This window comes from Gymnoscopelus braueri (genome assembly GCF_963280865.1).
Source record: "Gymnoscopelus braueri genome assembly, chromosome: 21".
NCBI classification, from domain to species: Eukaryota; Metazoa; Chordata; class Actinopteri; order Myctophiformes; family Myctophidae; genus Gymnoscopelus; species Gymnoscopelus braueri.
This window is the reverse complement of record NC_137623.1, coordinates 2136467-2159081: the sequence shown is the minus strand read 5'-3', so window position 1 is coordinate 2159081 and position 22615 is coordinate 2136467. Positions and strand designations below refer to the sequence as shown.

The 22615-nt window shown below is 43.1% G+C and overlaps 1 protein-coding gene and 1 pseudogene across 2 annotated transcripts in view; one reads left to right on the top strand and one right to left on the bottom strand.

Annotated features, from left to right (window-relative positions):
• The window catches only part of LOC308077564 (pinopsin-like), a 15725-nt pseudogene extending 7426 nt beyond the window's left edge, over window positions 1-8299 (top strand). The window contains exons 2-4 of the transcript in view: window positions 5-333; window positions 3532-3765; window positions 8000-8299. The product of the transcript in view is annotated as a pinopsin-like (transcript). The remainder of the gene's footprint in view (window positions 1-4; window positions 334-3531; window positions 3766-7999) is intronic.
• Window positions 8300-19351: 11052 nt separating this feature from the next.
• LOC308077563 (tripartite motif-containing protein 6-like) lies at window positions 19352-22189 on the bottom strand (the record flags this gene model as incomplete). Its single annotated transcript, XM_080418311.1, has 2 exons — window positions 19352-20522; window positions 22167-22189. The coding sequence occupies 2 exons, from the start codon at window positions 22187-22189 to the stop codon at window positions 19352-19354; spliced, it is 1194 nt and encodes a 397-aa protein (XP_080274437.1).
• Window positions 22190-22615: the final 426 nt, after the last annotated feature.

Here is a 22615-nt window from a genome sequence, read left to right as displayed (position 1 = left end):
CTAGGTATCGTATCCCTGGTCTCTCTAGCGGTCCTGTCCTATGAGCGTTGCTGCACCATGCTCGGTTCGGTTCCGGCGAGCAGCCAGGACTACGGCCCCGCCCTGGCGGGGATCTGCTTCTCCTGGCTGTACGCGGGCGTGTGGACGGTGCCCCCCCTGCTGGGCTGGAGCCGCTACGGCCCGGAGGTCCCCGGGACCACCTGCTCGGTGGACTGGGGGTCCAGGACCCCCGGCAGCGTCTCCTACGTGGCCTGCCTGTTCGTTTTCTGCCTGGCCGCGCCCTTCAGCGTCATCCTGTACTCCTACGGCAGGCTGGTGATCACCATACGACAGGTAAGGACTGTTTACTTAAGTAAAAGTATCGATACTCTAGGTAGGAGGTCTGTTAGCATTACAGTGGTGGAGGAAGTACTTTAATTTTTTTACTTAAGTAAAAGTATCAATACTCCAGGTAGGAGGTCTGTTAGCTTTATAGTGGTGGTGGAAGTACTTTTCTTTTTTTACTTAAGTAAAAGTATCAATACTCTAGGTAGGAGGTCTGTTAGCATTACAGTGGTGGAGGAAGTACTTTTATTTTTTTACTTAAGTAAAAGTATCAATACTCCAGGTAGGAGGTCTGTTAGCTTTATAGTGGTGGTGGAAGTACTTTTCTTTTTTTACTTAAGTAAAAGTATCAATACTGCAATGCAGAAATACTCTGTTTCCAGTAAAAGACCGGAATAAAAAAGGTACTTGAGTAAAAGCACAAAAGTATTGGTATCAAGATGTAAAAACTTAAAGTACCAAAAGTAGAAAGCAGTCATTATGCAGAATGTTTCTTTTCAAGTTTTCAAAATGTATAAAAATCTTTTGAAAATAGCAGATCTACAAGCTCACAATGCATCGCATCGCATTGTGAGCTTGTAGATCTCTTGTCTGAATGACAAGAGACCGGGGGGTCGGTGAGAGAATGAAGCATTAATACTGATATGGTTTCAGTAGATTTATTAAATACAACAGATGACAATAATATAACAATAATTCCTATGTAATATAATGATCAGAATAAGAATAAAGAACACAGGGAAAATGGATGGAAGGAGATGGAAGAAGGAAAGGTGGACAGGGTCCGGTTGTCTCTGAAGGCAACAGGAGTCTGACACAGATCTGGATGTTGGGGCTTAAATACAGATTCTACAAGGACACATACACATTGTTAGGATCATTCTGAGGACTGACATTCCTCTGTCTGACCATAAGATGTGTTCTCAGCACTTATATGGAAGGTCAATTCTGCCTGACTATGAAATGTGCTGCTCCACGCTCAGCGACACCCTGACCAACTATAAACATGTGTTCCATTCACATCCACTGATAATGGAAGGCCCACTGCTATATGCCGAGGCCATAGTCACTGCCCTGTAGCCAGAATACAGACACCTGATACGAGAAACATTCTCCTTGCGTTCATAAAACCTTATAACTCGTCGTCTTGCTGTCTAGGTCTGCTGTCTAGGGCTCGCCTACAGAGGAATAGCTAAGACATATTATCAGACTAATTTACTTCCCTTGGGACATTACATTCAGACAAATCAGCATACAGTCATATATTAATATAACTGAAGTAAGATGAATAATAAATGTATAATCAATAATCGATAAGTCAATATAGCCTAAAAGGAATATACATTGTATTTCCGTTACAGTCTTATGTGTTGAGTTGTTGCTGAACTGAGTTCCTGTGTCACAGTTCACTGAACACTTTAATCATCATGCTGCTGACCATCCATGACGCCTAACCATTCACATTACATTGTCTGTCTGTCTGTCTGTCTGTCTGTCTGTCTGCCTGCGTGTCTGTGTGTCTGTTTACCTGCCTATCTGTCTGTCTGCCAGAGATACCGAGAGAGAGAGAGAGAAAGAGATATTTTGAGTTTTGAAAGACTAGGGATTCTTTCCTGCCTGTAGGTGTAAGGTTACCTGTGGGAAGATAATATCCTGCTTACACAGCATGCACATGTGCACACGCACACGCACACGCACACACGCAAACGCGCGCACACACACACACACACACACACACACACACACACACACACACACACACACACACACACACACACACACACACACACAGAGTGTGATTAAAGATGGCCCTTATAGTAAATAGTAGAAACCTGAGACCAAAGTGAGACAGAGAGGTCAGAGAGGTCAGAGAGGTCAGAGAGAATGAAGGAGACGTGTGGGACAGACAAGGAGCACAACGGTGTGCGAGAGAGTTATATACTTCTCCACACAACGGTGTGCGAGAGAGTTATATACTTCTCCACACAACGGTGTGCGAGAGAGTTATATACTTCTCCACACAACGGTGTCTAAACGAGAGTTATATACTTCTCCACACAACGGTGTGCGCGAGAGTTATATACTTCTCCACACAACGGTGTCTAAACGAGAGTTATATACTTCTCCACACAACGGTGTCTAAACGAGAGTTATATACTTCTCCACACAACGGTGTGCGCGAGAGTTATATACTTCTCCACACAACGGTGTCTAAACGAGAGTTATATACTTCTCCACACAACGGTGTCTAAACGAGAGTTATATACTTCTCCACACAACGGTGTCTAACCGAGAGTTAAATACTGTCAATTGACAAAACAAATATTATATATTATCGGAGCTATTATTAATGTTATCGGTTTCATCGGGATGACTCTCTCTCTCTCTAGGTGAGCAGTGTGTCCTCAGTGATGAGCAGGCGCAGAGAGCAGAGGGTGCTGCTCATGGTCATAGTGATGGTCTCTCTCTCTCTCTCTCTCTCTCTCCCTCTCTGTAGGTGAGCAGTGTGTCCTCAGTGATGAGCAGGCGCAGAGAGCAGAGGGTGCTGCTCATGGTCATAGTGATGGTCTCTCTCTCTCTCTCTCTCTCTCTAGGTGAGCAGTGTGTCCTCAGTGATGAGCAGGCGCAGAGAGCAGAGGGTGCTGCTCATGGTCGTAGTGATGGTCTGTCTCTCTCTCTCTAGGTGAGCAGTGTGTCCTCATTGCTGAGCAGGCGCAGAGAGCAGAGGGTGCTGCTCATGGTCATAGTGATGGTCTCTCTCTCTCTCTCTCTCTCTCTCTCTCTCTCTCTCTCTCTAGGTGAGCAGTGTGTCCTCGGTGATGAGCAGGCGCAGAGGGTGCTGCTCATGGTCGTAGTGATGGTCTCTCTCTCTCTCTCTCTCTCTCTCTCTCTCTCTAGGTGAGCAGTGTGTCCTCGGTGATGAGCAGGCGCAGAGAGCAGAGGGTGCTGCTCATGGTCATAGTGATGGTCTCTCTCTCTCTCTCTCTCTCTCTCTCTCTCTCTCTCTCTCTCTAGGTGAGCAGTGTATCCTCGGTGATGAGCAGGCGCAGAGAGCAGAGGGTGCTGCTCATGGTCATAGTGATGGTCTCTCTCTCTCTCTCTCTCTCTCTAGGTGAGCAGTGTGTCCTCAGTGATGAGCAGGCGCAGAGAGCAGAGGGTGCTGCTCATGGTCGTAGTGATGGTCTCTCTCTCTCTCTCTCTCTCTAGGTGAGCAGTGTGTCCTCGGTGATGAGCAGGCGCAGAGAGCAGAGGGTGCTGCTCATGGTCATAGTGATGGTAGGGTGCTACATGGTGTGCTGGCTCCCGTACGGCGTGGCCGCGCTGCTCGCCACCTTCGGCCCGCCGGGCCTCCTGACCCCGGAGGTCAGGGTCGTGCCCTCGCTGCTCGCCAAGAGCTCCACCGCCATCAACCCCGTCATTTACATATTCATGAACCGACAGGTGAGAGAGTGGGGAGAGGGAGGGGTGTGTGTGTGTGTGTGTGTGTGTGTGTGTGTGTGTGTGTGTGTGTGTGTGTGTGTGCGTGTGTGCGCGTGTGCATGCACTTTATTTGTAATTTTTGATGCATTGTCCTGTTTGTGTAGGACTTCTAAACGCCTTTGTTTGAACGGCTTTTAGTGCGTCTAGGAACTGATATGCAGAACCGAAATTACATATTTTTGATGGGTACCCGGTAGCCTACCTGCCATTTCTTATTCGGTTCCTACTTGGAACCGAATTTCAGTACCCAACCCTATAGCCACACCTGACAGCCCACCCTGTTTGGCCCAAAGCGTGGGATGGTTTTGTTAGACACTTCAATGAGGGAATGAGTCCATATCAGTGTGATTTGAGTTGTTCATCTTTACTGGACATGGAACTGCAACAAGACAGTTTAAAACACATAACATGAATTAGACCACGTTTCTGTCCAGTCTGCTTCCATTACATAGCAGGATGAACTACTGGCTTCTCTTTGACTGACAGAAACCTGTAGCGCTCACTGGAGTGTAATGCCCCCTTGTGGCGCGGCAGAGCTATTGCTCTGTATGTGTTGTCTTTGGCAGGATTGGATTTTTTTTTCTTATTTTTTTGTAAAGACTAACATCACAGAAAACAATGTGACCGAAATGAAACACACTTACAGTATGCATGAACTCTCTCTATTTAACTTGTATTACCATGGAAAATACTATGAACTTGAATTGCATGAATTACAGTTTCAAGTTTCATGGCAATGAATGAATCCACCCGACAGAGACGATGGGAGGGAGGAGTGAAGGAAAGGAATTGAAACGCCGGTCAGAGTAACAGAGAGAGGAAGGAGGTAGATTAGGTTTGTAAAAAAAAACATCTCCAGAAGGATGAACCTGGCTTTGGTTTTGATTAGCAGTGATGGAGCTATCTCTGTGACCTTTCTCTGTTCACTCACAACCTCTCTATGTCTTCACCTCGCTCTGTCTTTATCACCTTCATTTTCATTATTTCTTTTTCATTGTCTTTTAAAGGTTATGTTTGGGTATGAGAGAGAGAGAGAGAGAGAGAGAGAGAGAGAGAGAGAGAGAGAGAGAGAGAGGAGAGAGAGAGAGAGAGAGAGAGTGGGTTCTCAAACTGTCAAGGACCCCCAAATTGATATGTATTTGGCCGTGGACCCCCATCTGAAAAGGTTTTGTGCAGGGCACCTCCAAAAGCAAATATTTGGTTAAAAAAAGTAAAGCCTATACATAATTCAATGAATTGCACAAAGTTTGCACAAAGATTTTTCAAAAATAGCAGATCTACAAGCTCTCATAGCTATGAGCTTGTAGATCTTGTAGAAAGTTTGAGAACCACTGATATTATAGCAACATAAATGTTTTCAAAAAAAAACTGTAGAAGACATTTGTAGAAAAACAGAAGCAAAGATTTGAGTTACAAATGTTCACTTGAAAAAAATATATATATTCAGAGATTTGCTAAATTTTTCATGATTAAAAAATAAATAGCAGATCTATTTTTATATATATATATAAATGCTATTTTTGTAAATAAATCTAAGGGTTTTGCGCTCCTGCGGAAGGTTCCATTGTAGCGTTGTAGCTGTTTCTTCAGGAAGGTTCCATTGTAGCGTTGTAGCTGTTTCTTCAGGAAGGTTCCATTGTAGCGTTGTAGCTGTTTCTTCAGGAAGGTTCCATTGTAGCGTTGTAGCTGTTTCTTCAGGAAGGTTCCATTGTAGCGTTGTAGCTGTTTCTTCAGGAAGGTTCCATTGTAGCGTTGTAGCTGTTTCTTCAGGAAGGTTCCATTGTAGCGTTGTAGCTGTTTCTTCAGGCATTCAGGCTAACATCACATGCAGTGAGTTTCATGGACCTATTGTTGTCTGAGGACAATAGATCACATGTTTCATGGACCTATTGTTGTCTGAGGACAATAGATCACATGTTGGATTCCATGTGCTTGCTGTGCGTATAAAACAAAGGCATGTGTACATTCAGTACCGTTAGCGCCATGCAGGCATATTCTACATACATGTGCACACACACACACACACACACACACACACACACACACACACACACACACACACACACACACACACACACACACACACACACACTACACCCAGGCAGTGTTGATTTTGTCGACTAAAACTATGACGAAAAATGTTCGTTGACTCTCTTTTTTCACTGATAAAAACAAAATAAAAACTAAGCTACGATGACTAAAACTAGACTAGATATATTGACAATTTCGTCAACAAATAAAAACTAGACTAAAATGTTAGTGAGGGACGATCCAGTAGAACTAATAGAAAATTTATTTTATGTTTGGTTGTGCTCAGGTGTTTCGCTCCAAAAATAGCAAATCTACAAGCTCACAACGTGTCGCGCTGCGACGCGTTGTGAGCTTGTAGATCTGCTATTTTCAGCATGTGTAAAATCAGCCATAACGACGCCAAAATACATTTTAGTCGACTAAATCAACGGTAGATTTAGTCGACTAAGATGTTATGATATTTAGTCGACTAAAACTAGACAAAAACTAAAACTTTTCAGAATGACTAAAATATGACTAAAACTGAATGGAATTTGATTCAAAACTCAAAAGACTAAATCAAAATTTGCTGTCAAAATCAACACAGAACTTGAGATCTCAATCTGTTACTGAGCTCAGGGATAATCTCTGTGTCGTCTTCTTGTCTTCCCTTTATCCACCTCTGTCCCCCTATCTCTCTCTATCTCTCCATCCACCTCACCTCCATCCACCTCTTTCTCTCTCCTCCTCTCTGTCTCTATCTCTATCTCCTCAGCTTCTCCTCTATCATCTCTCTCTCCTCCACATTCCAGGGTACCAGTCTTATTGGAGTATATCACTGTTTTCAAGGCTTTATTGATTCAGTATAGAAACCGGTGACATCAAGGCATCATTCTTTTGTGTGTGGGCTTGTGTAACGGTAATGGTGTCCTGGGAAAATGTAGTAACTCTAAGTATACGTGCAGAACTGGAAGAGTATACTAAGTACACTACGTTTATCCAGGGGGCTCGCTGCCTGCCTGTCTGACTGATTTACTGTCTGTCTGTCTGTCTGTCTGTCTGTCTGCCTGCCTGATTTACTGTCTGTCTGTCTGTCTGTCTGTCTGTCTGTCTGTCTGTCTGTCTGTCTGTCTGTCTGTCTGTCTGTCTGTCTGTCTGTCTGTCTGTCTCTCTCTCTCTCTCTCTCTCTCTCTCTCTCTCTCTCTCTCTCTCTCTCTCTCTCTCTCTCTCTCTCTCTCTCTCTCCATCCTGATTTACTGTCCATGTAATAAAGCAGAGAGCCGGGCATGTCTGCAGGACTGGAAGTGGCATCAACACTGTTCTCTGTCTCTCAATGACTAAAGTAGATAACTTGTCTGGCCTTCTGTTGCTCTCTTGTTTTGATCTCCTTCCCACTTGCCCCCCACCCCCTCTTCTTCTCCCCCCCTCCCCCACCTCTTCTTTCTATGGAAACTAACGTTGCGATGGAACGATGTACAAAAACGAATTTCACCCACTGTTTTACCTTGTAAACCTGTGATGTGACAATAAAACTGATTCTGATTCTGATTCTAAAGGCCTGATTATACTCTGTTCCCCAGACAGCGTAGGCGAGACGGTCTAGAGACAAAGCAAAGTGTCTGTGATTATGCTGCAGACACACACAAAAGATCCGCGCACACAAGCTGGGAACGCCATGCACGTGCGCTGGGCACGCGTGCATGTGTCCCCTCTGCGTTCTTCAATGTCCCCCCATGTCATTTTCCATGCCAGCGCCCCTGAACAATGGCTACATCTCAATTGAAAATAATGATACAGAAGATTTTTCAATTGATTCTGGTTGCTCTGGGCACGCTTAAGAAACATACTAAACATCTATAGGGAAATATGCCTTCTGGAAAGGTGCAATTTTCAGGATGGCGTCATGTACGTAGATGTATATCAATATACATCTACAGTATATACATTAAAATTATATGACTACTCACGTAGATTTTGATTAATATTACAAAACATACATTAACCACTTCAGCCATATAAATATTGTATATATTTCAAAGACATTTTAAACATTTGCAAACTTGTGACATGGGACATTTCGGGTAATGAGTACTTTTACTTTTACTCGTAACGTAGTATCTCTACATGGTGGTATTGTTACTTTAACTTAAGTAAATCATTAATGTGAGTACTTTGTGCTTTGTAGTTCTACAGGTGTTTAAAGGCGTTCCTGAGCTGCTCTGCTCTCCAGCAAGGCTCCAGTTTCAAGACATCGTCGCGGGCGACTAAGACCGTCCGCACGACCCCTCGCCACGGAGTGCACGTTCCTGCCGCGGCCACTACAGCCCCGCCCACGCCCAGCTCCGCCCGCCCCTCCTCCGCGGAGGAATCATCCAATCATGTGGCTCCTCCGCCTGATCCCGCTCCGATGCAAGAAGCCCCGCCTTCCGCTCAGACTCCGCCTCCCAAACCCAAACTGACTCTGGTGACCCATTACAGGGAATGATAGGGGCGTGGCCAGGAGGATAGGGGCGTGGTCAGGAGGAGAGGGGCGTGGTCAGGAGGAGGAAAAAGGACATGTTGGGTCAAATGACTCACGAATAGATTGAGATCATTTTATCTATAAAATGTAAATACAAGTGTGAATATAATACAACTTTATCCATCTGTGTATTATGTATGCATTTTTTTCCCTCACGTGTTTTGTTTCTGTCATTGACATACTCCAAAGCCGTACAGCAGCCAATCACAGAGCTGCCAACTCTCACGCATCATCAGCGCGACACAAGCAAACGACCCTCTTCACACACACACACACACACACACACACACACACACACACACCACACCACACCACACCACACCACACACCACACCACACCACACCACACCACACCACACACCACACACACACACACCACACACACACACACACACACACACACACACACACACACACATTGTATTTGTAGTGTCAAAAGTCCAACTTTACTTTTGGGCACTACTGGTTACCGATGACCAGGGATTAAGTTCAGACGTGCGCTCTATAAAAAGTCCAAACCGTAAGTTGAGTTCAACAAAAAGGGTGATTTATTCTGTCACTTGGTCGTCACTTAAGCATACAGAATAAGAAATACAAATATAGCTGCAAGCAGCGATAATACGGGGCCAGAGAGAGAGGGAAACGGAAGAGAGAGAGTGAGAGAGACATGGAAACGGAATAGATTGAAGAGAGAGAGAGCGAGAGAGCCATGGAAACGGAATAGATTGAAGAGAAAGACAGAGAGAGACATGGAAACGGAATAGATTGAAGAGAGAGAGAGACATGGAAACATAATAGATTAAAGAGAGAGAGAGAGAGAGATGGAAGCAGAATGGATTGATTGGACATCTCAACCTATTGCCATTAACAGGAATCGAGAGCCTCAACCTTCGGATTGACAGGCTGCAACACTACCTATAGTGCTATAGCTTTGTCCAGGCTGAGGTTGTCTGTTGAAGATAATAAACTCTTGCCTTCTGTCATGAACAAAGCCCCTGTTTCACTAACACTAAGATCACTCATTCACAAACCATTTACCAATAGAGAAAAAAAGAAGAAGCAATAAGTAGTAATATCATATGCACAATAAGCCATAGAAACATAGAAGACTGAACTTGAGAGAAAGAAAACCATGCAATTACAAATGAGCATTTTAAACCCTCACTAACCTTAACTTCAGTAAAACTATGCTTACCCCTAACCTCAAGAAATACTATGCGTAAGCCTAAGAATGCCAAATCACGATCACCTCAACACATTGTCGGGGACAGGGATCGAACCAGTGACCTCCGGATTCATAGGCCGCCTTTCTTCTCATTGAGCTAGATATATCGTCCCCCTGACAGTGTCTGTTGACATCTATAAGTCTTTCCGTCCCTGATGGACCAAGCCTCTGTTTTGCTAACTACTCTAGATCACTGGTTCCCTAACCATCTACCAAAATTGTCTCCTCCGAACAGAAACCAGTGAAAGTTGCCGATCTACATGATAATGAGAGAGAGAGAGAGAGAGAGGCAGAGAGAGAGAGAGAGAGAGAGAGAGAGAGAGAGAGAGAGAGAGAGAGAGAGAGAGAGAGAGAGAGAGATGGAAACGAGAGAGAGAGAGAGACATGGAAACGAGAGAGAGAGAGAGAGAGAGAGAGAGAGAGAGAGAGAGAGAGAGAGAGAGAGATGGAAACGAGAGAGAGAGAGAGACATGGAAACGAGAGAGAGAGAGAGAGAGAGAGAGAGAGAGAGAGAGAGAGAGAGAGAGAGAGAGAGAGAGAGAGAGAGAGAGAGAGAGAGAGAGAGAGAGAGAGAGAGAGAGAGAGAGAGACATGGAAACGAGAGAGAGAGAGAGAGAGAGAGAGAGAGAGAGAGAGAGAGAGAGAGCGAGAGATGAGAGAGAGAGAGAGTGAGAGCAGTGAGAGAGAGGCAGTGCAGAGAGAGAGAGAGAGAGAGAGAGAGAGAGAGAGAAACGGAGTAGATTGGAGAGAGGGAGAGACAGAGAGACAATGGAAACGGAATAGATTGAAGAGAGAGAGAGAGAAGAGAGAGAGAGAGCCATGGAAACGGAATAGATTGAAGAGAGAGAGAGAGAGAGACATGAAAACGGAATAGAGAGAGAGAGAGATGGAAACACAATGGATTGATTGTACATCTCAATCTATTGCCATTAACAGGAATCGAACTCTCAACCTTCGGACTAATAGGCTGCAACACTACCTATAGTGCTATAGCTTTGTCCAAGCTGATGTTGTCTGTTTGAAGATCATAAACTCTTGCCTTCTGTCATGAACCAAGCCCCTGTTTCACTAACACTATGATCACTTGTTCACAAACCATTTACCCAATAGAGAAATTGTATGTCTCCTCGCAACCGAAAACAGTGAAAGCAGCCGATCTACAAGCTCAGAAACACGTTGCTATCTGAAAAGTTTTCAGATTGTAGATCGGCTATTTTCAGAATGAAGTATGTCATACATTGAAAAAACATACTCTCAAATAAGCATTTCAGGTTATCTTTAACAATTGCACATGCATTAATTGACACAATCATGTTGTGTGCAATAGACCTTTAATGAAGCCTGCATCAAGTGAGATTTGAACTGGCGACCTTGAGGTTGTAAGGCACACATTTAAGCGAGAAGCTATTGGACCAACGATAAGCTCCTGTGAAAAAGGAGATGATACAGATGATACAGTTTCACGCAAATAGCTGAAAAATCCTGGGTTTCAGTGTTTTTCAAACTGCTCAAAATTGTGGACAATCTAAGGGCGGAGCTTACTGGTCAAAGCGATACATGTGTTCCTCATGAGTCAAGGCACAAGTGTACCAAGTTTCACGACTTTCGGCCAAACGAGGCATGACTTATGCCTGTTTAAAGTTTGCATTTAAAAAAAAATGCTATAGCGCCCCCCTTTGGCCAATTGGAGTAAGATTAGTTTCAGTGATATTTGGAATGACCCTCAACCTTTCTGCAAAGTTTCAAAGAAATGTGAGTCTGCATGTGTGTGTTAGGGGAAGATGAATAATTTTCATAAAACTGCAATAGTTCAAAACTATCTCCTCCTGGGATTTTTGAGTACTTTGCACGAAATTCTTTATACATGAACTTTGGACCTCTGCCGACAAAACGTTAGTAGCGGATTTTCCATAAGTGAAAAAATGCAGAAGTTAGGAGCCAATGACTGTTTTTCATATAATTCAAAATGGTGGGAGATCTAAAGGTCAGAGGTCAAAAGTCAGAGTGTGAGAATTGTTTCTTGATAGTTTTTCATGACCATCTACCATACGGCCGAGTTTCGTAAAAAGCGACAGCACGGTTCAGCCAGAACTGCGAAAAGTGGCAGAAGACTCGACAGAATAAAGCAAATAATAAAACAGGTCCAGAGCTGAGCTCTGGCCCCGTAATAAAGTGAATAATAAAACAGGTCCAGAGCTGAGCTCTGGCCCCGTAACAATACACTATACTTATCAAACAAGTTGCCTTTTAGCCTTTTTATTTTAGCTCATCTTCTCACCCCAGTCCTCCACGACCTTCACTGGCTCCCAGTCAATTGAATCAAACACAGAATAGACTTAAAAATACTGATTACCACCTAAAAGTTTTGTTGTAAAGCGACTTGGGGTACAAAGAAAAGCGCTATATAAGTCCGGCTGTCCATGGAACGCTGTTAATTTTGTGTTAGCACTTAGTCAGTGGTTAAAATGGCTCTGTATGTGTGCCCCCGCCAATATGATTTCCCCTAACCCTGTTCAAGGGTATGCAGACGATGTCCAGATAGCCTCTCATCATGGGGCTGTAATAAAGAACATGCTCTCCAAAACCGATTCCTTTTTGGAATGGTCAGGATTAGAGGTAAAATAATCCAAATGTGCAGTATTATATGAAAGGCGGAGCGGTGGGAATCGCTGGTATCACTCTAAAACAGATACACTAACTGATTTCACAATTTGCAATACACCCCTTAAAGTCTATTCACGTCACGAGACTTATACATATTTGGGTCACAAGTTTAATGTGGCAGTGTGTGTGCTTGCAATACTTTGCCATGCTTTCTCCCTGGATCTATTTATTGCGGTCGCGTTTCCTTTCTTGCTTAAATACATTTTACTTCCTTGTATGATTTCATGAGCTGCTGCAGTGCTGCTATTCAGCCACAGAGAAGAACGCTGCTCTGGTTTTGGACTCCGTGATTGGTCAAGTTCAAGGAATCTGCTATCGACTTTCATGGTCTTTTATAGAAATACGTGAAGCCTGGCTTCATTATCCTGGCTGGACACAGCCTGGCTTGACATAGCCTAGCTCGACAAAGTCGCTCCTTTTCAGCCTGGCTTGGCGTTCGAGGAACGGAATAAACGAGGCTTTTCGGACCCGACTTTGTCAAGCCTGGATTTGGCTTAAGGCCAGGCTTATTTAATTCACCTTTCGAGGAACAGGCCCCAGGTCGAGGTAATCATTTCTGAGTACTCCAGCAGACTTGATTCAATCCATGCATCGCCTCTGCCTCTAATCATGAAACTGGAGGCAGTCAGAATAATAGCATTGGCCAAGGTACAACATCTTTTCTCCAATGTACATGTTCCACGAAAATCACTACGTGATTTGACTGACAAAACTGTGCACTTAGTGAGACAATGGACTGGTCTTAACACACACACAACACGTGACATTATATTTCACAGTAAACGTGAGGGTGGTTTGGGTGTTCCCAATTTTGAATGGACATATATTGCTACGAGGCTCTCCCATTTGTTAAATATGCTGAACAATGATGACCAGTATGTGAGAGAGCTTGCACGTTCATCTCTGTTCCTGGACCTAAAACGACATAAGGTCCCCCTGGCATGTGGCTCGGATCCTAGCTTCCTAGGCTTCAGGAGGAAACCTAGTGGAAAGCTAGACATTCGCTCTCCCGGCTTCGGTGTGTGGTCAGACTGGCCGGACTTAAACGATCTGTGCCGTTGGGCTGATGTTACCTTGAAGTGGGTAGGGTCTAACTCTGAGGCGATGGCTGTCTCGGAGGACTTTATATCTGACTCCAGTATCTCTGTCAGAGCATCTATGACTGTGTGTGGAGCAGAACACCAACTCCCACTGACTAATGCCCGAGGCCGCCTCTTATGGGCACAACAGCAAAGGCAGCGGCAGCATTGGACCGAGCTGAGGCTTCAAGGGAAGCCTGCATGTCTCCCTGCTGCGGACCATTCTGTCTCTCACTCTGTGTTAAAAAATGTTGCTTTAGACGAATGCATTGTTGTCTTTACTCTGAAAGCGAGGTTGCAGGTTCTACCATCTAAACTTAACCTCTCCATCTGGTTTCCAGGCAACCATGCTCCTCACTGTATACATCATGGTCATGAACAAATAGCTGAAACCATGTCCCACATCTTAAATGGGTGCCATGTATACAGGGGACTCTACATAAGTAGGCATGACAGAATAGTGGATTTAATATCAAAAGATATTAAGTCCTCCATCATGCTGTATAAGCATTCTACTGTGAAGCCGAGCATGTTTAACCTGTGTAACGATGATTCTGTGTTCTCTAACAGATGATTCTGTGTTCTCAATCATCAGCTAGAGCACACCATCTCTCAGCTAGGCTACAGATGTAAACATTTGGTTTTTATCTTTGGTAGTCTAGGACACGTGCACAAGTTGGTTGTGAGGGGCCTGCAAATGGCTGGCCTCTCCAAAAGGAGGGCTAAACAATTAGCAAGGTACTGCTCAATATCAGCTAGGAAGCCGCTCAATTTGGAGGAGGCGTTGTTTCCTTTATTCATGATTGTTGTCCGCTGTGTTCGACAAATATGCCATCTTTTGTTTTGTATGTAACAATGCTCTGCTTTACATGCACTTTGTAACTGGCTGTTTTCCCTTTATCTGACTGCACTGGCAGTGTTTATGTCCTTTGTACATCTTGTACTTCTGTTTATGTGGACATAAATAAATATTTCAAATATATGTGTGTGTGTGTGTGTGTGTGTGTGTGTGTGTGTGTGTGTGTGTGTGTGTGTGTGTGTGTGTGTGTGTGTGTGTGTGTGTGTGTGTGTGTGTGTGTGTGTGTGTGTCTTCACATATATTGAATTTATATTACTATTATATATTATTTAAGTTTCAGAGGGTGTCTTTTTGCAAAGGTCCACACAAAACTGTTTATGTTGGCAATATTTGTTCTGTATGATACTGACTTTATATTGATGATCATAGACCGGTGATTGTAACAAAATGTGTAAATGCCCCCACCCCACCAAAAAGAAAGAAAGAAAGAAAGTCCTGTTTTTACTCCTCTTGTGAAGCTGTGCATATATGTGCAGTTTGGTACTGATAACATTCTTACATGTTGGCAGGATGGCCCACAAGCCAACCCAATTCTCTTTCTAACTTCATAATCATATTTAGTGGAAACATTAGCTTGACTACTATTTGCAACAAACAAAAAAGAACAATCAATCTCAATAAATGTAGAAGTTGCTGCTGTGAAGAAGTAAGCATGTTTACAGTGGTTTCTCTTTGCTCCATTTGTTAGGCTAATTCAATGCTGTCTGAGGTTGTCTTGGTATTGTTATGCCACATGCTGTCCACAGGGGGGCAGAAACGGCACATCATTCAAAGGGATCATAGTGTAAGGCAGTATACATCATGGGAACATCATAAACTTATAATCACATGATAGTTGTAGCCTACTTGTATAACAAAATGACAAAATAAAAGGCATTATACTGCATATATAAAATAAAGCATGGTCATCATGCATCAAGCAAGGCTGTCAGTTATAGATCAGGCAATATATTTCACTTGTTTATAAAATAAAATAAGGTTCGCACATTGGCAAAAACAAGCTCCACTGTTTATTGCTTGAATCAACGTTGATCACACATCAACCTCGTGTGATCAACGTTTTGATCACACAAGGATCTTCCTCGAAAATCCTTGTGATGGAAATGCTGATTAAAGCAATACACAGTATTGTTTGTCCTGCACCTGGGCACTTGGACGTGCATGCACGACCCTGTCAATATATTTACCTTTGCCATGTTCTTGGCCATCATTATTAATCATTTCATCAGAAAATGTCAAAATGCATAGTAACGTGCTGAGTGACAGTTTAACACAGAAATGGACCCGACTAACATTGGTAATGCTGTGTTCATCACTGGTGCTCTATATTTATTTCATAACATAACACAGCACAGTCCTGCAGCTCTAGTGATTTAATTAACTCATATTTAAAGTGATGTCAAATGGATCATCAGTTATTCATGAAATCTGAACAATAGGCTAATATTTTCAATTAATTGTAAATAGTTTTTGGCTACCTGGCACTTTTTTAATTGCATGTTCTCATGGCTTTTCCCAGATGTTCAGATAGATAATTTCACAGCTTGTACCTGCATGAAGTGACAAATAAGTCTCTTGATTCATACACTGTTCAACTGTTAGTTTCACCAGGTTAATGATAGAATGTACCAGTAGTTTGTGTGACCTGCACCAGCACCAGTCTGTAATGATGTGCTGGAGGGCTTTCCTTTCTGTAGGGAAGGTTCCCCAAGAAACTACACTACCCACAATTCAAAGTGTAATTGTCTCCGCCAGGCCGAAAGGCATGGCGAGAGTATGTTTTGCCCCCTGTCCGTCCGTCCGTGTGTCCGTCCGTGTGTGTGTCCGTCCGTCATTCTGTCATTTTGTGTACAGCTAATCTCCGGCACCGTTGGCTTGATCGCAGCGAAACTGTGCACACACACTCCCTGGATGCCAGAGCAGAACCTCTGCTCCAAATTTTTCACATAGGCCTTTTATAGTGCCACCAGGAGGCCGACTTGTGCAAAACACATTTTTGGACAGTACTCCTACAGATTTTGGCCAAAAATCCCGCAAATCGGTACACAGTATCTCTATAGTCATTAAAAGAAATGGCTCATTTCAGATTTTTCATATTCCATCCTGATTGGCAGAAATTGCCTTTCAAAGTTTGCAGGAATACTCCGTTTCGAACAAAATGCCTCAAATCATGAACACAGCATGCAATTTCCGTGAAATTTTGCACACTCATTCCCATTAGGCCAAGGAAGAAATGCCATTTGAAAATGTTCAAATCAGCCTCATGGTGGCGCTGTAACAGGGCGATTCGTGTTTTTACCTATAACTGCACCGATCAGTGTAAAACTTTGTATGCACACTCTCTACAGGCCAAGGAAAAACCTTTGCCCTGCATTTTTCACATTTGCCTTTATAGCGCCACCAGGAGGCAGACTTATGTAAAACATTATTTTTGATATTAAGCATTCAGATTTGATCCAAATTTCACGCAAATCGGTACACATGATCTCTATAGTCATGTGATCAAAACGAATCTGTTTGATTTTTCATATTCCATCCTGATTGGCTAACATTGACATGTAATGTTTGCAGGAGTGGCCCGTTTGGAACAAAATGCCGCGAATCATGAACGCAGCGTCCGATTGCGGTGAAACTTTGAATGCACATTTGCACAACGTTGAGGAACAAATGCCACCCTTTTAACATTGGCCTGTTATAGCGCCACCAGCAGGTCAAATTTAGCAAAACACATTTTTAGAACAAAATGCCTCAAATCATGAATGCATGTCCGATTGCCGTGCACGGCCTAGGAATAAATGGCACCCTTTTCACATTGGCCTATTATAGCGCCACCAGGAGGCCAAAATAACCTACCTGACCTGGCGGAGACCTGTGCTCCGAGGAGCACTTTTTCTAGTTCCTTAATGTTTTGGCTTACCTACTTCTATGCATAGGAATTTAGGAAAACAGACACACTAAACATCAACAAAAATACAAGAATACAAAACAAGGTTTTATCATACTTAGACCTAAAGTAAGTTCATACAGGACCACATCAATTAAGTAATTCAAATTGACCAAATTGGTGCCATTATCTTTATTTAGTCAGATACTATACAATAACAAGCATAACAGATCCAAGAGGATCACAAAGCAGAAAAGGCAACAAGCAATCCCCACAAACTTCTCACAAATCCACTTTCTTTATGGACTTAAACAGAAATTAACATAAGAAGAAAGAAAGAAAACACAAAAGGGAATATGATTACCGGTATACCATATGACATTGTGTTCAGGTTAGAACAGGCAATGTTTAAATTATTCAACTTGAACAATTTTACCACAATTGAAAAAGGCAAAATAATCCAGGCAAACATGCCCACAGAGAGCTATAATAATAAACAATAATACTGTATAAGTACAATCATAATCGTGCACAGTAACTACATTTTTTGACACATGACAATGAATGTATACAGTCAAAGTCTGCTCTGTACACTAATACTGTAGAAGTACAATCATGATTGTGCTAAATCACATCCTTGTGTGTGCACAGTAACTAAATCATATCCTTTTGTGACACGTGCCAATGCATACAGACAAAGTCACTAACTTCCATCAACAGGTGTGATGATGAGAGGAGCATATCTGTTGCACCAGAACATTGGGTAGAGTTGCTCCTGAAATGTGCAGCCTGTGAAACAGTTTGATTGATTGAATTGATTGATTGAATATTTTTATTAGGCAAAAAATGTAAAACAGCACAGTTACATTTAAAATACTTTGTCTAACAGGTCCGTTCATAAAAGTCCTTGCGGACTTGTTTCCAATGAGGGCCTTGGTATTCAATTCATAGGCATATATAGTGGCACCACAGTTCAAATATCATTACAAAATAAACAGCAAAAAAAATAAAAAATAAAATAACACTATGTTAAAAAATAGGGGGGGGAGGGTCTGCTGTCTAACGGGAAAATGGTACTACCTCCTCCTTTGGCCTCCTGAAAGGTGATTTTTTTAAGGCTCTTTTAAATGAGCCCAGAGAACTGCATTTTTTGAGGGATGGAGTTAGACTATTCCAATCCTGGGTGGCAGTGCTGTAGAAGGAGAATTTGCCCATGTTTGATTTATGGGTGGGTGGTACCAAATTGTTGTTAACGCTCCCTCTGGTATTGTGACTGTGGGTGTCGCTAACCTTTTGGAGGTATTTACTCAGATATGCGGGAATAGGGGGCATATCGGGCAAATTTGCATTTACAATTTTGAAGGCCAGTCCCATTTTTAGTTGTTTAACCCTGTCTTCCACCCTGAGCCAGCCTAGGCTGGCAAAATGGGTGGGAGAAAGGTGGGTCATGGGCCCCAATCCGAGGAGTAGCCGAATCAGTTTGTTTTGGGAGGTTTGAAGCTTAGTCTTCAGTGACACTGAGGTGTTGGAGTACCAGGAGGTGCAAGCATAGTCAAAAAGTGGTTGAATTAGAGCCCCAGAGAGGGTCCTGAGGGCCTGAGGGTTGACAAAAGAGGAAACTCTGCCCATAAATTTGGTTCTCTGGTTTACTCTTTTGACCACCTTTTCCCAAGGTGTAGTGACAGTTTGTTATCGGTAAGCCAAGTACGGATTTTTGAGAGTTCGGAGCTGAGCGACTCCTCAACTTGCAACTTGTCCTCTCCCGAGATCAGGAGTGCCGAGTAATCAGCGAACAGGAACAATTTGCAGTTACAGGCAGCACTCATGTCGTTAATGTATAGAAGAAACAGTAACGGCCCTAGAATGCTGCCCTGAGGAACCCCACAGCTCACCGGGAGGGATGAGGACATGGTTCCGTTGATGTCAACCACTTGTTCTCTTCCCTCCAGGTAAGATCTCATCCAGTTTAGTGATGTGCAGTCAAAACCAATCGCCCTCAGCTTATCAAGTAAAATTTAGTGGTTTACAGTGTCGAGCGCTTTTTGGAGGTCCAACATGACCATGCCGCAGTATTTGCCCGCGTCTACCTCACGTTTGATGTAGTCGGTCAGATACAGTAGGTATGTGTCAGTGGAATGGGAGGTTCTGAAGCCCGATTGGAATTCAAACAACAGTTTATGCTCGCTGAGGTAGCTGTTGATTTGTTCTTGAATTAATCGCTCTACAACCTTTGAGATGGAACAAAGGATGGAAACAGGCCTATAGTTGCCAGGTTCTAATTTGCTTCCTTTTTTATGCAGAGGGATTATTCTTGCCAGTGGAGCAGAGCCCTTTTATCAACATCATAAAAAGATACCTCACGTTCATTATAATCCACAAACACCCCAATCTTCTTGGGCTTCACACACAGGAAGAGAGAGCTGTGTTTTTTGTTTCCGTGGCATGAGTAGTTTCCTTTACACTCCAGCTGCAGCACCCAGTATACCTGATGATGCCTGTCACCTAGAAAGGACTCCTCAATCACTCCTATCTTCCACTCTGTGTTTCCTTTAACTTGAACCTCATAATAGATCTTAGATGAGCGGATGCCCTTTTTACTCAGTACACAGTGCTCAGAGAAGTCTCTCCAGTGATGTGACTGTCTGCTGAACCTTACTTGTTTTCCATCTTCAGAGAGAATGAGACTGGACTTTGCTGTAGCAGGGTCCAGGGTCACATCTAGTGCATAGTGTTGCTGTGCCCTCTTCAGCTTGGCTTTAGGAACCACCTCCATTTTGTCATTTAGCATCTCCTCCAGCTGAGCTACAGCTGTCCACACGGTCTTCAGACTCTGAAAATGTTCGGCGTTCAACATACTCAAATGAAAGACTTGTGGAATACTGGAAATTGACAGGAATGTCTGAAGGAGATGGTGGTGGTCCTCAGTGTGTGAAGACAGCTCCAGCTCGGTACTCTTCCTCTGAAGCACAGTGATGTCCTGCTCCACTAGTCTGATGAAGCTTTGAGCTTGTTCCTCAGCTGTTCTCCGCCTCTCCTTTATCTCCTCAATGAGCACAACCTGGTTGCTTTGAACAGCTGCCACTAGAGCACTGAACACCTTGATGGCGTCATCTTTGTCTTTTGCTGCTCTTACATTGTTCTTATTTAACAACTGTTTGAGCTCATGAACTCTGCTCTGTCGTTGCTTTATCATCTGCTGTGCATCAGACCTGATTTTGTCGAGTTTAGCTTGCTTCGTTCTGTACTCTTCCTCTAGTAGGACGGTGTCATGAGCCTTATGTTCCGTCTTCAGACACGTGACACAAATGCATTCCTGGTCACTTCTGCAGAAGATCTCCAGCAGCTTGCCGTGGTTCTTACACATCCTCGCCTCCAGGTTCACCACAGGGTCAATCAGTTTGTGCTTCTTGCAGGTTGCAATTCTCCGATGAGGCTCCAGGTGGGGTTCACAGAATGAGGCTAGACAGACCTGGGGCCTGTTCCTCAAAAGGTGAATTAGAGCTAAAGCCTGGCTTTACCACCTATCCTGGCGTAATTTAGCCAGGATTAGAGCTGAGTCGGTTCCTCAAAAGGTGAATTATCTTGAAGATTAGTTTAGCCAGTTCACCCTGGCTAAGTTTAGCCTTATCCGATTCCTCAAAAGAGAATTGAAGCAAGCCTAGCTTAGTTACCATGGCAATTTAGCTGTGAAGTTAGCCTGGTCAGGAGCAGGCTAACAGCCAAGCTTACTTAATCTAGTGCCTTGTTCTTCAAGTTTTTCCACAGTTAATTCAAAACATGTGTTTGTATATGGACTCATTTTAATGACCCTGCATTCAAATAAAATGAAATAAATACAATAAGATATAATCAAATTAATTACTGAAATAGTGTGTGACCATGAATCATAATCATAATTGTTTCACAATGACTCATGTGATATGTAATTGTCACTCTGTTATAGTTAACACTATAGTTCATCTTGTTGTTAGATGTTTGATAATATATTACATTTTTTTTTTAATATTATAAAAAATGTCTGACACATACATACACACACATATACCCGTAACTAATAATTTATATATATATATATATATATATATATATATATATATATATATATATATATATATATATATATATATATATATATATATATATATAAATTATTAGTTAAGGGTTTAAAGGAGCCTCTTTGTAAGTCAATGAGGAGCATATTTTAAATTATCAATTTCTAGTCAATGGAGAAATTATTTTTTATTTCTTGTCCACCTTTGGAGTTACATCATGATGGCAAGGTAACTACACAACCCAAACCTCTACCAAAGTGGTCTTGCAAATGTGGGGTTATTTATTGCGTGTCTCGTCCCGTCCCGTCCCCCCCGCTCATCCCGTCACGGCCCCCTGTTGCGGTCAACCCCCCGGTCCCGTCCCGTCCCCCGTCCCGTCCTGTCCCGTTGTGGCCCCCGTCGCAGTACACACACACACACACACACACACACACACACACACACACACACACACACACACACACACACTGTGTGTGCTTGCAATACTTTGCCATGCTTTCTCCCTGGATCTATTTATTGCATTCACGTTTCCTTTCTTGCTTAAATACATTTTACTTCCTTGTATGATTTCATGAGCTGCTGCAGCGCTGCTATTCAGCCACAGAGAAGAACGCTGCTCTGGTTTTGGACTCCGTGATTGGTCAAGTTCAAGGAATCTGTGCTCGAGTTCATGGTCTTTTATAGAAATACGTCGCCGGCGAATCCCCGCCCATTCAGCCTGGCTTCATTATCCTGGCTGGACACAGCCTGTCTTGACATAGCCTAGCTCGACAAAGTTGCTCCTTTTCAGCTTGGCTTGGCGTCTGAGGAACGGAATAAACGAGGCTTTTCGGACCCGACTTTGTCAAGCCTGGATTTGGCTTAAGGCCAGGCTTTTTTAATTCACCTTTTGAGGAACAGGCCCCTGGTTTACTAGGATGGGGTTCAATTCCCTGCGGTGTCTGCTGATTGCAGGTTCCTGTAGTCTGTTACGTTCCTTATGAAACTACCCTATCAAACTGCCATAACAAACTACCATAATAGACTACCGTATCAAACTACCATCAGGTACTACCAGGAACAGCGTACCTGACGTGCCTGGAATTAGTCATCCCCCGAGTATTGTAGTTTGTTTTTCAGTTCCAAGAATTAGTCAGCCCCGAGTATTATAGTTTTTCAGTTCCAGGAATTAGTCATGCCCCGAGTATTATAATTTTTCAGTTCCAGGAATTAGTCATGCCCCGAGTATTATAGTTTTTTTCAGTTCCAGGAATTAGTCATGCCCCGAATATTAATGTTTTCTTCAGTTCCAGGAATTAGTCATGCCCCGAGTATTTTTTTTTCAGTTCCAGGAATTAGTTATGCCCCGAGTATTACAGTTTTTTTTCCTGTTCCAGGAATTAGTCATGTCCAGAGTATGTAATGGTTTTTTGAAACCATTACATTCTCTGGGCATGACTACTTCCTGGACCTGAAAAAAAGTTCAAGGAATTAGTCATGCCCTGAGTATTACAGTTTTTTCCTGTTCCAGGAATTAG